The sequence below is a fragment of the Drosophila willistoni genome, assembly GCF_018902025.1.
Source record: "Drosophila willistoni isolate 14030-0811.24 chromosome 2R unlocalized genomic scaffold, UCI_dwil_1.1 Seg200, whole genome shotgun sequence".
Taxonomy (NCBI): Eukaryota; Metazoa; Arthropoda; class Insecta; order Diptera; family Drosophilidae; genus Drosophila; species Drosophila willistoni.
The window spans coordinates 6,271,843-6,289,097 of NW_025814051.1; the positions used below are offsets into that span (position 1 = coordinate 6,271,843).

General features: G+C 33.6%; 1 protein-coding gene across 4 annotated transcripts; it reads left to right on the plus strand.

Annotated features, from left to right (window-relative positions):
• Positions 1 to 11,379: 11,379 nt before the first annotated feature.
• LOC124460373 lies at positions 11,380 to 14,892 on the plus strand. 4 transcript variants are annotated; one of them, XR_006954298.1, is made up of 4 exons: positions 11,380 to 11,657; positions 11,722 to 11,854; positions 14,115 to 14,375; positions 14,437 to 14,892. XR_006954298.1 is itself a non-coding variant. In XM_047010998.1 (4 exons), the coding sequence occupies exons 2-4, from the start codon at positions 11,565 to 11,567 to the stop codon at positions 12,655 to 12,657; spliced, it is 669 nt and encodes a 222-aa protein (XP_046866954.1). In that variant the 5' UTR covers positions 11,380 to 11,437; positions 11,524 to 11,564; the 3' UTR covers positions 12,658 to 12,797. The 4 variants fall into 4 exon arrangements, 3 of the variants coding, with proteins under 3 accessions (XP_046866954.1, XP_046866955.1, XP_046866953.1); XM_047010998.1 differs by lacking the exons at positions 14,115 to 14,375; positions 14,437 to 14,892 and adding an exon at positions 12,215 to 12,797 and having other exon boundaries at positions 11,380 to 11,437; positions 11,524 to 11,657; XM_047010999.1 differs by lacking the exon at positions 14,115 to 14,375 and having other exon boundaries at positions 14,437 to 14,889.
• Positions 14,893 to 17,255: the final 2,363 nt, after the last annotated feature.

Here is a 17,255-nt window from a genome sequence, read left to right on the forward strand (position 1 = left end):
GTCCACCAGCAGCTATAGCAATGGAATATGAGATGTTGCTGGGATTAGCCCAAAAATATTCGATCAACAAAACTAAAAAATATAAAGAAAACAAAAAATTAATCCTTATTTGGTTTCTATTTTTGTTGTTTTTTTTTTTTTCTTCAAGTTTTTAATTTTTTTTATGGGTTAATTGGCGGCGACATGTGTTTGGGTCACTCAAGTGTGGTTACGTGTGTGCCAGGAAGTGTACGCGTATATCTAGGCTTGGGAGATTTATTTTTTGATGCCGGTTACATCAAATGGAAAAGTGCCGGAGACCAGTGAGAGCTTGACGTATTTTTGTCTCTTTGCCTGACCTGACCATCGGCTTTTGGTTTGATCCGCTTTTGCCAAGGGCCCCCCGAAACAAAAACAGCTGAACTTGTATTAGAGTGATGGGAACGTATTTTTGGTCTATGTCCATGTGTGTTGTGGGGATTATAAGTTGGATGCATAATTATGTCGCCATTGATAGATGGGCTCAAATGTTTTCCATGAACTCAATAAAATATGGAGAAAACATAATATTGATACTTATTAACCAATAGAAGCGCTCGGACATGAAAATTCGAAAATTAGGGATTACAAATAAAAACTTATTTGTATCTCTTCTGGTTTTTAAAAGGTTGTACTCATATTTTTAGTATGGCAAAATCCAAAGATACGTATTCCGTTCAGAAAAAAATTAACAAAATATTTGTAAGAATAAAGAAAGAATATAAAATAAGTTAATAAAAACGAATTAATCCAAAATGTTATCGAATTTGAGATAACATGAATTTATTAAGTGACCAAGACAAACTTGATCTCATAATTTTCTTAAACGGACGCTCACTAGATAAAATTCATGTCTACTATATTCTGAAGTTTAAAAACAAGTGTTTAAAACCCAAGTTAAATCCGAATTTATGTGTTTAGACCTAAAATTATAATTATTCGTAAAGTAAGATGTGATTTTGACAGAATCTACTTTACCATCTTCTATAAAATCTAGAAGAAAAGCTCTAATCTTTTGGGAAGTTTTAGGAAAGATACATATCCATCCAATCTTTTAAGCAAGTCTAATGTTCTTTATAACTATATGTTCTTTTTAACTACTTTTAGTAAATGATTGAACATATTCACTAAACTTGTGTTTATTTTACTCACTTACTTGTTCTCCTGCTAACTCTCTTCTCTAAATTCCTTCGCACTGGCTCACTTGTGAATAAACTAAAATGAGTGAGTGAGTAAATGAACTTGTTCCCTCATCAAAAAATGAGCCAGCCAATTCTTGTATCAAATAGACTAATAAAAATATACGATTAGATAAACTATATAATCAATACGGTATAAAATATTTCAATATTTAGTTACATAACTTGTATATTTATTAATAATCATTATTCGACGAGAAATTCTTTTACTTCTTAAGTTAAAAATTGTATTTTACTTTCTATTTAAAGAATTGTCAAGGGAAAGTACATAACTTGTCTGTTGTTTGACATTAATACACCTAACATTTAAGCCTTTTTTTAAATCGTACAATTAACGAAATCAAAATGAGAATCTTTGATTTGACAAATATTTTATGGTCACACAGTTCAAAAGTGAAATAATTGAACCTGTTCCACCTTCTCGTTTAAGCCCTCTTTCATTTATTTTTTATTGTGCCAATAAAATTAAACAATCATAAAGCAAATTTACTGCAACGTGCAACAAATTAAAACATCATAAAAATCAAAGGCAGATCCAAACGAGATCTCCGTTAACCGAAAAGAAAAGATGCCGCGCCGCTGCCATAGTCTGCCGCGCCAAAACGCGAACAGAAGTTGAGCGGCGGCCACAAATTAGACACCGCCTCCTACTCCTTCTGCTGGCTTTAACTCCATAGAGCCAAGTTGAAATCAAGCAAAAAGTTAACTACTAACTAACCCAACTCTCCATGGCTAATGATGACCTTTTCACTGCGGCACGACAACTTAAGGTCATAAACAATCAAAACGCCGCTGCACACTCTTAGGTTGGTTGTTTAGCTTTGGTTGGTTGCTCAACTCTTCTGGTTGATGGCAATTGGCATCAACTTTACACAGTAGTTTCTCTTCGACTCAAATGCAACTCTAACTCCGACTATAACTGAGCTACCACCAAAAACCGTTTGCTGCTAATAGTTAATAATAATTATTATTTCATTTTGTGGCAAGAGAGCAAAGTAACTCCCACTAGCTTGACACCAACACTAGCCGCCAAAGTTAAAACAATAAAACGACAGGCCCACAACAGAAGGAAGTAATGGTATTGCTCTGAGAGACAGTGGAATGCAACTGAGAAAATGTTTATTAAAAAATGTTAACCTAAACTAAATTATTTGACTACGGTTTGATTCTATTTAAAGCTTTATTGCTGGAAAAGTTTCCATAACCCTCTTAGATATAAGAGTGCCTCAATGCACATTTCGTTCTTTTATAAAATCATTAAATTTAGGTTAGCAAGTTTTATTTGCTAAATTAATTTCCGAAATTATTAAAAAATTATTTGGTTTCATATTTTATTAAGTTATATAACGATCAATTTAAAGCAGGAAAAGCAACTTTTGATTCTTTTAAAATCTAAAATTTAGAACTTCTGGCAACTCTCAAGCATGAAATCCTCTCAATTATTATTAGTCATGGTATATTTTTATAAATCTTGCAAATAAATCGATAAATCGAATAAGTGTAAAGTTGTTTACTAATTTTAAGCTTTTGAAAATGAAAAATTATATAATTCAAAAATCAGATTATAATATTAAAATCTGTTAAATTTGATATTTTAAAAGTATGGTAAAACTTAGGAAAACTATATACATATCACATTTAAGAGATTTACATATGTAAGTTTTTAGGCATATCTTCAAAATCAACGATCCTTTTTTATTTATAACTTTTAAAACGAAAAAAAAAAAAATAATTTTAAATAGCCAAAAAACTTTTAGGAACCAACACTCCGATTTTCTGCAACTAAAGAGAATTTTGAAAAGAAAAAATGCGAAATACAATAGAAAACGATTAAAGTCGTTTGTCAAAATTCTACAGAACCTTTCCTAAACATAAAATCAAAGATGGTTTTTACATACTTAAAATAAAATTGAAAACTGTTGACATTAGTAATAAAGACTAGGTCAAAAATTTGGTCAACCAACTCAGATATAGAATTCAAAATCGGTACAAAACGTTAAAAAAAACATAAAAGCTTAAAGGAAGACCAAACTTTGAAAAAACCTAAAATCAAATTGCACCCACTCTATAAAATTAAAACTTTTTTAAAGAGGTTTAGAGCAACCTTTAAATACACTAGTCTTAGAATAATTTAAACAGTCGATTCTTTCCATCCCTTTTTAATTTTAAGTCACTGTTTGGTCAATTTTTTGCCATAGTCCTTTTAACTGAAACACACAACGGTAACATGGCGTGTTTGTTTATTGCGCATGCCCAACCGACAATCGTCGCACTGGCATCGAAGCCAACTCCTCCATCACCATCTGCTTCAGCTTCTGCCCGTCTCCCCCCCGATCTTCTTTTTCTTTGACTTTACCATATTTGCTGCTTCACTTTAGCCCACTTAGAGGCGGCGGCAGCTTCAGTAATATGGCAGTCAGATCGCCAAGTCAGGATCTAACGTTAGGCCCTCTGTTGGCCCTGCGCGCTTCTTGGCTCTCTCACGCGATAGTTATCCTAATGGTTTGACTTTCGTTTGAGGTTTACTTCTGAGCTTTGTTGTGTATGTGAGTGTGTGTGTATGTGGTTGTTTTTACTGGCCACATCTATCAGAGAGGTTGTGCATTTTTTTTTTCTATCTGTTTTCTTTCTTTTTTTTTTGTTTTAAGTGAGATGTTGGTAATAAAGCTGCAATTTGTTAACTTTCCAGCTAGGCCGAACAGGCTGGGGTAGGCCAGAGCAGACCTGGCAGGCAGTCAGCTCATTTAGCTACCTCATTGGCGGCTCTTGTTCACTCGTTGGCGGTTGTTGATCGTGATTGTTGTGGGAAAGATTCCAATTCATTTCCTTTACCCAACCCCCAGCGCCCCTTTACAGCTCTATCTCTTTCTAGTTTAGCTCATCATTAAATGCATTCTATGTACTCCATTTAGTAGCCATTGTTCTAGTCTTTTCCCACTCCCCACCCACACACACACACACTCCCATGTGGGAAAAGTCTGCAAACATTAACACCCAAAAATGAACATTTTGAATTCTAAAATGTTTTCTCTGTCTCTCCCGATTATGACATAAACTGCACGTTTTGCTTAGCTGATCTTTCCTTGCTTCCTTTTTTTTTTTTTGTTTTTGTGATATATCTTTTGGGGCAAGCAATTGACACTTTACACAACATCTTACAAGCCCATATAAACGTGACCTAGACAAGAGAACTAAAAAAAGCGAATCCCATTTGCCATTTGCATAAGCAAGTGTTACAAAAGAAACGAAGCAAAATATACACTAGCAAATAGATACATAATTCACTTAGTGTGTACTTAGTTACTAAATTTCTTTCTATCCTTACCTATTTTTCAATTTTTTATTATTTTAACTCCTCTGTAAAAGTCTCCTCCTTTTGCTCTCTTTTGTTCTGGCTGTCAAACCTCTTTACATATTCATGTATCCCAACGAAAACCTTACGAAACAAAACCTTATCATAAAATTCAGTCTAAAGATGCGTTATGCAAGTTAAAATCTCCCCCCTCCCACTAGAGAGGAGCAAGCGAGCCAGCAAGTTTAAGGACACAGACACGATCTGCAACAAAAAAAAAAAAAAAAAAACAAAAATTCTTTATTCGCAATGCGCAACAACAATAAAAATATGAAGCGCTACCAAAAAGTCGTGTAAAGTCAATGTTAATGTTAATGCCTATGCCTGGAATATGCTATGGAGTTGCTGCTGCCCCTGCTGTTGATGTTGATGCCAATGTGCCTATTGTTCCTACTTCCCGTCGTCTTTGCCATCTCATCGTTGTTGTTGTTTTAGCTGTATTCATGGCCAAACTAAAGACTCCTACGGACTCACTCACACACACACACACACTATAAAACCGATGAAACCCAAACCCCAAACGCAAAGTCAAAGAAAAACTCCAAAACCAAGACCAAGACCACAAAGATTCCAGAAAATTATTGGCTCTGCGTGCGGAGAAAGTGCACGTTTTGCTTGTTAAAAAGCACGAATTGTAAATGAAAACAACCTGTTAATCTAAATATCTCACTCGATTGTTGTAGTTGCCGGTAGTTTTTGGAGGAGTGCAACGGCAGCAACAACAACTATTATTATATATAGTCTAGTCGTGTGCATATAACTATTCGTACATACAAGCTAACTAGCTGTGTTGCCAACAAACAAATGGCACAAATGTCGAATCTTATTAAAATATCATAACCAGGTCACAGAAACTACAAGAGATTTGGGATCGATCACAATTTGGGAAGGGGGTGAAGGTGTAAAACAAAGGGCGGACAATATTGTGGTAGAGTCATTTGTCTCTTTATAATCTATGGTTTATGTACTCTAAATGAGCTTAATTGGTAAGTCAAGCTATTCAGTCATCTGAAATGTATGCTACACGCAACAAAAGGGCTGAAATTTTTGTTGGGGGCATTCAATATCGAATATTTTATAAATGGATAACGGTGTCAGAAATATCAAATAATAAAAGGAGACCGGGTTTCTATGGGGAAACTCCGAGTGATTCTGTCTAAGTTAACGGCAAAGTAGAACAAAAAACAGGATAACAGATTTTCTACAAATTTTCATACATTTTCCACAAACTAAAAGGTTGAGTTTATTCCAAGTGATATGAAAAGCATAATTGATTTTATCAACAGAAAATTCAAAACAATCACGTGATATTTACGAGCTCTGATATTTTCCATTAACCCCCTGTTAACCTGTAAATATATTAATAAAGGTTTTAAGTTTTAATTATAAACATAAAATACAATATTTTAATAACTAATTTTGGCTATAGCCAAAACAGAAGACCCCTTAACCGATTCATACATCAAGATTGTCTGATAGTAAGTAAGATTGCTTTAATCCAAAGAGAATAAGACTGTTATTTCTAATCGAAAGACTGTAGCTTCCGAATAAAATATTAAAAAATAAGAAATATCAGCACTACATTATCTTCTGAATTAGAATATTCACATAGACCAAGCTCACAGAGTCTTATTGAACCTGTTGTAAATGAAATATAAAAACCAAAATTTATCATAAAATTGAAGACTCATTCCAATAAACTTATTCATTCTTTAAAACAGTAAAGTCATGAAATGCTTCTTTCGAGCTAATTTATTAAGAATTGAGAGCAAGACAGATGAAACTGATATTTTTCTTTCAGCTATCAAATGACTCACTTGAATAACAAAACTTGCTCTACATATTTTCCATATGAAAGCGACAAATACTCAATATGTGGTTGTTGGCTGCTACCGCAGCACCAGCACCAGCGACTCGGTCAAATCTGCTCCAACTCCTCATCGTTCATAACTCCCCCCCAAACTCCTCTTCAGCCCCATCACCTCCTTTTGGGAGCTGCTGTTCCACAATTATTACTGCCATGTCATAGTTGGAAAGTGAAGTGCCAAGACGGCTCGTTCGGTCAGTGGATTGTCCAATTATGTTTAACTCTTTACGGTGGCAATTCAACACACACACTCACACACATAGACACACACACACCTATCCTCTATCCAACTATATCCACATACACACAATATCGAAATCTCTCTAATGAAGTTTGAAGATCGTCGTCGAAGCGCTACTGTCCAGGGCGCGTAATTTACCTTCTAAAGATTGCGGGTGATTGCCAAGATCTATGGCTCGAGACAAAGAGATTGAGAGGCAAAAAAACAACTACACACTACACTAGTAGAGGAGAAAATTCCGAAAAAACAAAACGAGAAAAAAATAATATCCATTTGCCGGCAGAGCCCTCTCAAGTGCCTGAAGCAATTTCATATATACATATCGAGTGCACTTCACACAATTCAACAATTTCGTTTTTATTTTGTTTTGAAATTGAAAGAGAATCTCTCAATAAGCAGGGCAACAGCAGGTTGAATTTGGAGCAAGCCAAGAAATATAAATATCGCAAGAAAATAACGTAAAGACAGACAAGACAATTAATCATAGAAAATTGCAGAATAATTGTAGAATATTTTGTCTTACTTTCAAATATTTAAATGAACATTACTTGTGGACTACAGCTAGTGAAAAAAACATAATTGAGAACTTGTGATATTAATTAGTATTAATATTTGAAAGAAAGATTAAAGAAATGAATACTAGACCCTTGGTTAACAAACAAAGTTCCGGTTAATGACCAACAAAAAAGGTAGAAACCTTTATTGCACGTAAAATTTCTGTCTGTTTTAATCAACGAAACCGGAAAAATGCCGAATATACCTTATAGAAATGTCTAGTGTTCGTTAACCGAGGGTCCACTGTACTCAGGATTAAATATTATGTTTTTAATGTTAATGAGAATAATTCCATTCATTAATTCATTTCATTACATGCTTTTTTCCTTCGAATATACATTCTATTTAGTAAAATTTTCTTATGTTCCATTGTCGTTGATGGAAATACTAAAAGTAAAAATATTATTAACTGAAAATAAGTGTTAGGTGTATCGGCTTAACTATTAATAATAGAAATTGCAATAAACTTTATAAAAAAAGAGGTACATAACTACAAAGTCATTTGTTGCATTCATTTTATGATGGACATTATGAAGGTCAAATTTGCATAGGCCAATAAATTATCAACGATTACTTAAATTTTTTGTTGTTGTTTTTGGGACTCTTTTCTGCTGGTACTTTCAAAAATGTCCAAGAAAATTATACTCAATCGTATGCAAAAAGATTTATGGCTTGATTATTTGCTTATGATTTGGGAGGAAAAAAAAAAAAAAAAAAAAAAACCTCCAGCTTGAAACAAACTTAAGAAAATAAAAAACGTAACTTTAATTGGAACTTATCAAGGAGGCAAAAGGAATTGAAACCAATAGCAGCATTTGTCCAAGCTTTCTTTTATGGCCGCCTTTTGTCTCGAGCTTTGTTTTATCTCTATTTATTTTTATTTATTTTGTTTTTTTCGCTCTCTCGTTTTGCTGAATTTATCACCCACTCAAAACGGCCCAAGAAAAACTGTTGAGTTGGAGGAGTCCATGTACCTGCCATAGACAAAGCAATAATTCAATAAATCTATTGCCAATGCATTTTATTGGCAATATGATGATGAGGCCTACGGATCGAAGGTTTCGTATGATGATGTGAGTGGATGCAGACCATGCAAGAGGCGGATGAAGAGCGGCAAGAACCAGCCCAACTTGACTTGAACTTCAACTTCAAACTTGAACAACTTCAACTTCACTTTGGACTTCAAGAAGTCCATCAAGAGGAGTCAGTCGTCGATGCTCTGTGGTTAGTTTAATAATTCTTTCTGCTCTTTTTTCCTCTATATACCCTGTAACCTCATTGATACCAGGGGGTGTATTAGGTGTAGGAAAAGTCTCTATGATCAACACCAACAGAAAAGTCATTCGAAGTGATTTGTAAGAAAGAAATTAAACTTAATAACCAAAAAGGATATTAGGGTCTTATTTCTTTCTAGCCAAGGACAAATCGGATGTGTTATAGAGTATCTCAAAGTCGATAATGTTTATGTTGATAGATTCATACTGATTTTTATTTCGATCGAAAGAAGAAGGCGAAGGTGGAGGTGGAGAATGCAAATTTGTTGCCCACTCGACTACCCCTTTTTTTTTTGTTCCTCCTCCTGATGAAATATTATTCATGGCTTTGGCAACTTGTTTCTAAAAAAAAAAAAAAGAAAAAACTAAAAAAAAAAATCTGCATATGAAAAATTATTATTGTAATCCATTTGAAGAGGAGAATGCTTCTTCTTCGCCTTCATTCTTCTCCTTCACTTCGGCATTACGGCACGTCAGAAAATTATGCAGCATTTTGTTTTTACTAGTCGAGGCCCCCAAAAGAAAGGCGTCAAGAGATTTATGTTTCAAGTTTCTTTCTTTTGGAAGGTTTGCCTCCAAAGTCCTAGCCTGATTTTTTTTTTCGTTTTGTATGTTGTCCGTTGGCGTTTCCCATAACTTACTATTCCATCTCTCGTTCACTCTCTATCCCCGTCTCTGTCGCTCTATCTTTATGTCTGTCTATCTGTCTGGTGCGGCGTCGGCGGTCTTTTGGGTGTTGAAATCATTTGTAGTGCAAATTTCTGTAGCCCATTCTCTCAATTCTTGTGATATATGTGGCAAGTGAGAAAATATATTTTGATCAAATAGCCAAAGTTTTCAAAAAGAAAGAACAAGAGATGAGATGAGAGCGAGAGAGAGAGAGAAAGAAAGATTGAGATTAATGGGTTTACAGCTCACTAGAAAGGTTCTTTCACAAATCGGTTAGCACAAAATGCCTAAAATATTAATAAATTGGTTAAATATATGAGTCTAAGAGATTGAAGAGATGAATTATATTTACAGGTTATGTCGTTTTGGGAGACAAAGTGGAGACTTTTGTTAAGCTTGTAAAGATCGGACAGATATCGTGAAATTTTTTTTTTTTTGACTGTTTGGTAAATCGTTAATTTTTTCGAATATTTTGAAACAATAAAATAAAAAAGTTTTGAAACATGCAAAACATTGACAAAATAATTATCAAATAATATAATTTTCACGTTTGTTTAATTTTTTAAACTTTATTTTAACAAAATAAGGCGGCAAGTTTTCAATATATATTTCTGAACATATCCAAAGTTTTCTCTCCAGAAAACAAAATTAAATAATTGAAATTACCAAATTTTTTTGTACAAAAACTTAACGATATCCAATTCAGTGTGATGACATTTGAAAACACTAAACTACCAAATGCCGAAACTTTCATTTATCCAGAGACATACAGCAAACTCTCCACACTTCTTGTAATATAAACATACTTAGCCCCGAATTGAAAATTTAACCCACTGTCATAACTCAATAAATCATTTAGCCATCAACAGCTTTAGCCATCCAACTCTAACACCTACCCAACCCAAAAAAAAAAAAAAAAAAAAAAAAAAACAACAAAAACAAGAAACAAAGGGGTGAACAAAAAATAAAGTTATATAACATTGACTTCAGGTGAAATTTTTTTTATTATTCGCAAACCATTGCAGAGACATTCAACTATATGAGAGGAGGCAGAAGCACAGCCCGCATCCTCTAGCCTAAGCCGGCGCCACAAACCGCAAGTAGAGAGATGAAGAAGAAGAAGAAAAATAGGCACTTGAAGGTCTTCCAAAAACTCTACAACTTTTTTCTCTTCTTTTTTGCTTGGCCTGAGCTAATGATGCGACACATTTGCTAATTTCTATTTGAAGCCCACTTGCTGGTTGAGATGGCTTAAATGATCATCATTATAATGCTGATGATGATGATGATAGAGACGATCATGATGACGGAGTCAAAGTCGAAGTAGATTAACCACAGAAGAAAAGAAAAATAGGTAGGAGGCAAAAAAAAAGAAAACAGGTCTCGAAATACCACCCGAAGCTTTCTTTTGAAATTAAACCATGTTGAAATTAATTAAATGAGGAGAAAAGTGTAGAAATAACTTTAAGCCTTCATTTCTATATATGTATGTATATCGTTTTCTGAACTGTCCATCAAGTCAATCAGTGCGAATGCTTCGAGTCATTTGCCATAAAGAAACAAACCTCTAGTTTGTATACCCTTATATAAGGGGTATTTTTGCATAATCTCACAATTTTTAATACACAAAATAATAGTAAAAACAATGATTTGAAATAAAACAAGAAGTTTTCTGATCCTTCATGATAAAAAGTTTAATTAAGGTTTAGCTTAGTGCAATTTAAAGTACATGCCTGCTAGAATAATATTCAGTGTTAAACTGAAGACTAGTTGGAGATTAATCAATAATTATTTTATATACGATTAAGCACAAAATGTATTATCAGTTTAATGTACAAGACTTAGGTCCAAACCAATCTTAATTTTTAAACTTTAAAGTAAGTTTTACTATATGCGACATAATAATTTTTGTTAAAAAAAAAACATTATCTAATATTACCCCGAATAATAATACTAATCAGAAATAAGTAAAGATTTTGAAACAAAATAAATACCTTTTTAGTAAGAGTATTTGGAAAAAGAAAAAAAACTAAACAATTCAAATACAAACACCGATCACTTTATTTTCTATGTCTGATTTATGATTTGCATAAAAAATTCGTTTGCCAATTCTGCGTTTATTTTCTTTTGTATATAACTTTTACCTTTTGTTTGACTTTCAAGTCTCTTTTTTTTTGACACTTTGAACTTTTCACCCCATCGAATGAAATGTGTTGTCGACATTTCTCTAGTGGGCTTTAATAAAGTTGTCTTTTTTTTTTGGTGAGCAGTTTGTATTCTGTTTAAAATGCTTTTCGATACTTTTCTATATCGTTTCGAATTACGCACTGGCTGCATTATCCTGGCAGTTTTGCATTTGCTCTCAAGTCTTGGTGCTTTGGAAAATGTCATGCATTTGACAGCAATATATTTCGTTGTGGTTCTTACTGAAAGAGTATGCGAAATTGGTATGAGCATACTTTTGATTTCTGCCGCCATTAGAGTAAGTTAAATAGATATATAATGAATATTGTTTTTGTTAGTTAACTCTTCTGTTTTCTATTTAGAGCAATCGATATCTTTTAAAAATTTGGATGCTTTGCCTTTCGCCAGTTTATCTATTTAATGTGTCTTATGGATGTTACGAAAGTCTAATCAAATATGATACACTTTTAGGTTTTATCCTACTTATTGCAATATGTAAGTAAAAGAGCTTGTTATCAAGAAATTTAATTATTAGATATGTGGTGACATATTTTTTTTGCGTACAAACTTTAATGGTAGTTTATAATTTTTGAAAGTTTGTATAAATTTTCATCTTAGTTGAATATTGTACCATAATGGTAATAGAAGATTTATGATTTGGTAGAGTATTTTAATATATTTTTATTGAAAAGATTATTAAATTGGTAGCAGAAAATTTTCTGATCTTAAATCTTAAAAATTTCATAAAATTTTAATTGGTTGCCAAAAGACGAAGAAATTCACAAGCAAGGTTAAACTGTGATTTAAAAAATTAGTTTCACATTTATTTATTGCATTGTATTTTCTCCTAAAAAGATGTGCAAACAATTTCCTTAATGGTTGCCTATTCGTTTTATACTGAATTGGGTTTCATTGAGAACCATCTAAGAGAACTTGCCGATTTGAGAGCACTAAGATCAGCTCCTGATCCAGAACGCCGTGAAAAAAGCTTTGAGGATATGGAATTGAGTGCCTTGGAATCATTTGACAAGAAAGCGGTACGAACAACTTTACCACCTAGTTTATCATTCCTAGGATACCAACGAGATACTGAGCTTATAAAAACCAATACAGCGGAATTTGAAACAGTATCAAGTCGACCGAATATTGGCCGTAGAGCACATTTTGATTCAACTAGTTTAATATACGCAGATGATGAAGAAACTGATTTTAGTCTAAATAATATTCAATTGGATTCGTCTGTTATTATAACAGATCCAACAGATCAACAGCGAGAGACCGATGATAGTGAAATGTAAATTCCACTAGAACATTCCTTCTTAAAATCATCCAAATCGAAACGTGATTTTATTAAATGAAAATGGGAATATTTGTTGTAATTTTAAAATACACTCTTCCTCCCTCTACTACTTAACTCTTTAACCGGTAGCTTATAAACTAAAGAAACCTGAGATCAAAAGTCTCGATTGTCTGTGTGCTCTTTTTTCTCTATCTATCTACAAAACCATAAGGTAGGTAATCGGATAGGCGAAAGTCAAGACAAGTCAAGTCTCTCTTCATTTTCATATTTGTTATAATTTCTTTTCAATCTAACCGCATAAAATCCACTTGGGAGTCAGTTTGATTATGACAAGTTTTACTACGAACGAAGTGTATGGAAAGCCGCCTAGCGGGGTATCTTCTAGTGCTCCAATTGACTTTGGCTCGCGCTCAACTGTCGTTTCTTACTTATGATGATCGAGTGGTGCAAATAGAATTCTTTTTTTTTTTTTCTTTATGCTTAACAAAATGCATAAACAAAACCCAAACTCAATTTCAAGTCAAGCGAGAAAAGAAATTATGTTGAAATCTTTGCCCCCGAAAAGAGTAAAGTAAAAGAAAAAAAAATCCATTTCATTATTATCATTGTTTATTGTTCTGAATTGATGGCAATGTAAATATTGAAATTTTAAACATAAAGAACAGTGGTATAAAAGTAAACAAAATGTTAGAAATCGCAAAATTCTGGATTTTGCTACTTTTAGCTTTTAAAAGACTTAAAAATCGTAAATTTGTTTCATAAAAGTTTTATTTTCTAAAAATGGAGAAAATTTATTTACCATATCTGAATTAAATGATATCTGAATTTATACTGTTTTGGGTTATGGTTAATTTTACCCCGAAATAGTGAATCATTCAAAGGGGTAAGCAATTTTTATAAATCTTTAAACTGACAAATGCTTAAAATGCCATCCTTGAAATCTTATTTAAGCTGGCAAAGTATATTTTTTGATTGGACACCCGAATATATATTTCAGATCCGTCTATCAGTTTTATCATAAAAGAAGCACAATTAAAGCAACATCATTCAGATTTAAATTATATCTTTAAGATCTCTTGACAATAATAAAGCAAATTGCAATTACAAACGTCAAGGATTGCATTTATGATCTACCTAAAGCATTTTTTATTGACCGATTTAAAGTAAACAGAATAAAACTTTTCGTACTCGTAAAATCAAAAAGAAAATAATAGAAAATATTTTGTAAAATCAAGAAGAAAATCAAAAAAAAAATATTTAAAAAATTTTAACTGTAGGTTTGGAATTTATAAAGATAAATCATATTTTTAAACTAAATAAATTGTCCATAAAATGTCAAAACAACTGACCAAAGTTAGTTTAAGACAAACGCAAAAAAAAGATAGCTTTACAGTAAACAAAACCTTAACTATGATCGATCTGGAAACCAATTTGTTTTTTGTTTTGTTTTTTTAGGGACTAGGACCAGGGACAGTTTTGGATCAGAAGTTTATTAAATAATTAAAGCCAAGCCCAATCACTAATTATTGGTATAAAACTTTCACAAATTTATGAAACATAGCCACTGTAATACGTGAACGCCCTCTTTTCCTCTAACAACAAAAACAACAAGAATAGGTAACATATTTTCATAGCATTTGAATAACAGTAGACACCCGCAAACCCCCTTCCTTCTAGCATCTCACACACAAAACAAAACAAATCCAAACGATTGAGGTAAATGAGTTAAAAATTGAAGCCAGAGACAATTAAGCTTAAGGAGCATTTCATATTTCAGATGGCAAAGAAAGTTCAACGGGAATGCCGCCGAAGCCGCCGCCTCCACCGCCAACATTCGTAAGCCAGATATGCTGCGGCCCAGGGGCTGACTTACGGCCAACAAGCGATATTGAAGACCAAGACGATGATGAAGATGAAGGCAAAGACTTGTGGTCTGAAGGCACTTAGACTATTGGACCTTGAAGAGACCACAGCAACAAAAACAACAAAAAGTATAAAAAAAGAAGTAGTAGTAGAAACCAACAACTACAACAACAGCAATATCAGAGCCAACAACTTCCAGTGATTCATAGACGGCGGCAGACACAGAGTATTTGAATTGCAAAAGACCAAAATCGGTTTGATTTTGTTGTTGCTGGATTTTTTTGTATCATTTTTTTCATTTTTTGACATTTACGGATCATAACAATATACGCAACCATTTTTGGCTGGCCAAAATGCCTCTAGGGTATCAATTTGGACATGTAAAAATATTTTAAGTGGCTTCTTAAAATTCTCACATTCTCCTATACCCCCCACCACCATCGACATCCAGCCACTATTACTCCCCCACTTCCAAAAACCAAGGTGCGTTCTATTAATCATAAAAATGAAGGGGACACCAAAATCCTGTTATGAAAATTAACATAAAAATAAACATCTGAAACTGTGTTGGGAGAGATTTTCCTCTCTTTTGCATATCCTGTATTCAGCTGCTATCTCCCATACCAGAAACAAAAAAAAAACGGTTTCACTTCCGATTTCTCATGACCTTACTCCTCGTCAAATAACAAGAGTTCATTCCTTCAATCTCCAGATATTGATGATGTCTGCTTGTCAGCATCCTACTAGGTGATTTTATGCAAGGGCACAATGGAAAACAGGTTCTTTTTCCTGCTTCTTGTTTTTTTCTTCTAAGGGTTGGGGGAGTAATTCGATCTGTCGTTTGCCAGCTTTGCCCTCCACATTAGGTAAGAAAATAGAGCGCATTTGAATGAAAATTGTTTCTTTTATATGATGAGTTCAGTGCACCTTTTGGTCTTCCTGGGAATGTGTGGCAGCAAATGCGGGGGAGCGCTGCAATCTGGGAATTTTGTTTTTTTACATATCTTGACGAAACGCCCTGTCAAGAGGGGTCAAGATTTGTAGAGAGGTGATAAAAAATGAAGGAAATTGATCGGATGTTAAAATAAAAACTAAGCAACAAAGTATTGGGGTTTCACTTAATTTTTACTCAAACATTTACAACTAATTCCTGCTTAGTTCCTGTCTAGCTCCCCCGCTTAGTTTTAATGATAATGCAAAGGGAAATAAATTTGTTAGAACAAAGTTTAGTTAGAGTTTTAGTACATTGGTGTTTAATCAAATAGTTTTAAGTAAAATAGTTAAATATATTATTTGATGTACAGCTGTGTTCACGAAAATAGCAGTGCGGTAGATGCTAACAAAGATTCAAAAATTTTTCATATATTCCTTTTTATACATTAATTTTTTTGACTTTGGTTTTGTATGTAGGCATAGGAAAACCGAAAAAATTTCCTTAATTTTACTAATTTCTAAGTTGTTTTTCACATTTTTGAGCCTAACCTTACAAATTTGGCTGTTCACAAAAATAGCAGTGTTTCGTTTAGTTGCGGAAAAAAACAAATTAAAAGTTTACAAATCTGTCAATAGTAAGTGTAATTAATTAGATAATTATGGTGTAGTATTATTTGCGTCAACTAACGCTAACAATTTCATGGTAGTCGAAAAAGGAACGCATTGCTATGCTGATAACACGGAATGGATCCAAAACCTTTAAAATCAAGGTAAAACTTTTAAAAAATTTCAAAATTTTAGTTGGATGTTCTGCAAAGATGTTCTCTGCTGCCCTAGACTACCAAAAATAACCAAAAAACTTTGCGTAAAACGTGCAAAAACGGCTTCAGATGACTGACACTTTGTTATATAAAGCAGATTCAATCAGTTTGCATCGTCTAATTTCGTCAAACATGATCTAAACATGCCGGTAAGGAGTGTTACTTGTCGGTGTACACTCCTAGAACAAGAGCTAATATCGCGAAGTCGAAGGAATGTCCCACTCTTGACTTTGAAGCCTGTAAATCACGTTTGTATTTTGAAAAAACTCCATATGAATCTTCATATTGCAAAGTACCGCAATATTTTCGGGCCAGGCGTCCTTAAAGTAGTCCTGTTTGGTGGTGCAGGGTCTAAACAGTATGTACGTCGCCCAGTATATACGGAATACCACCCAAACGACACGCTAAAACGGTTAAGCAATCCGGCATGATTTGGACTTGTTTCTCATATAAAGGACTTGGTCCAATACATAAGATTCATGAAAATATGAATCGAAATATCTACGTGGACATCATAAGGAAGGTTAAGCTCTCCTATATCATATGGAATCTGCCCATAAAATGGACATATCACCGGTCTAACGACCCAAAACCTAGGATCAAAGTCAAAAAATTTGTTTTCAATTCGAAGGAATCGATGTTATGCCAGGGCCAGCTCAGTCGTCGGATTGGTAAATAAATATGTATGGGGTAACATTCAGAGAAGCGTCACAAAGAAAAAACCGACCAATAAAGCTTAGCATTGGGAAGTTATCCATGAAAAATGGCTACAGATCCCAGTTCAGCATTGCTGGAGTCGGGGCGGCGTAGGTGACAACCGGCTATTGCCAATAATTGGTTCAGGACTAAGTATTAAGTCCTAAGAACCAAAAGTAACCTGAATTTAAAGTTTCAAATAATTTAGAAGCGGTAGATTTTAATTCTTAGTTGTCACTGCTATTTTAATGAACAGCTCAAAATGCCCTTCCTTCAGTATCTT

Bases quoted from the DNA above. Each gene is read 5' to 3' on its own strand.
- LOC124460373 (XM_047010997.1), top strand. From the start codon at position 11,463: ATGCTTTTCGATACTTTTCTATATCGTTTCGAATTACGCACTGGCTGC. The intron at 11,658-11,721 runs GTAAGTTAAATA...TTTTCTATTTAG, and splicing joins TGATTTCTGCCGCCATTAGA to AGCAATCGATATCTTTTAAA. The intron at 11,855-12,214 runs GTAAGTAAAAGA...TCTCCTAAAAAG, and splicing joins TATCCTACTTATTGCAATAT to ATGTGCAAACAATTTCCTTA.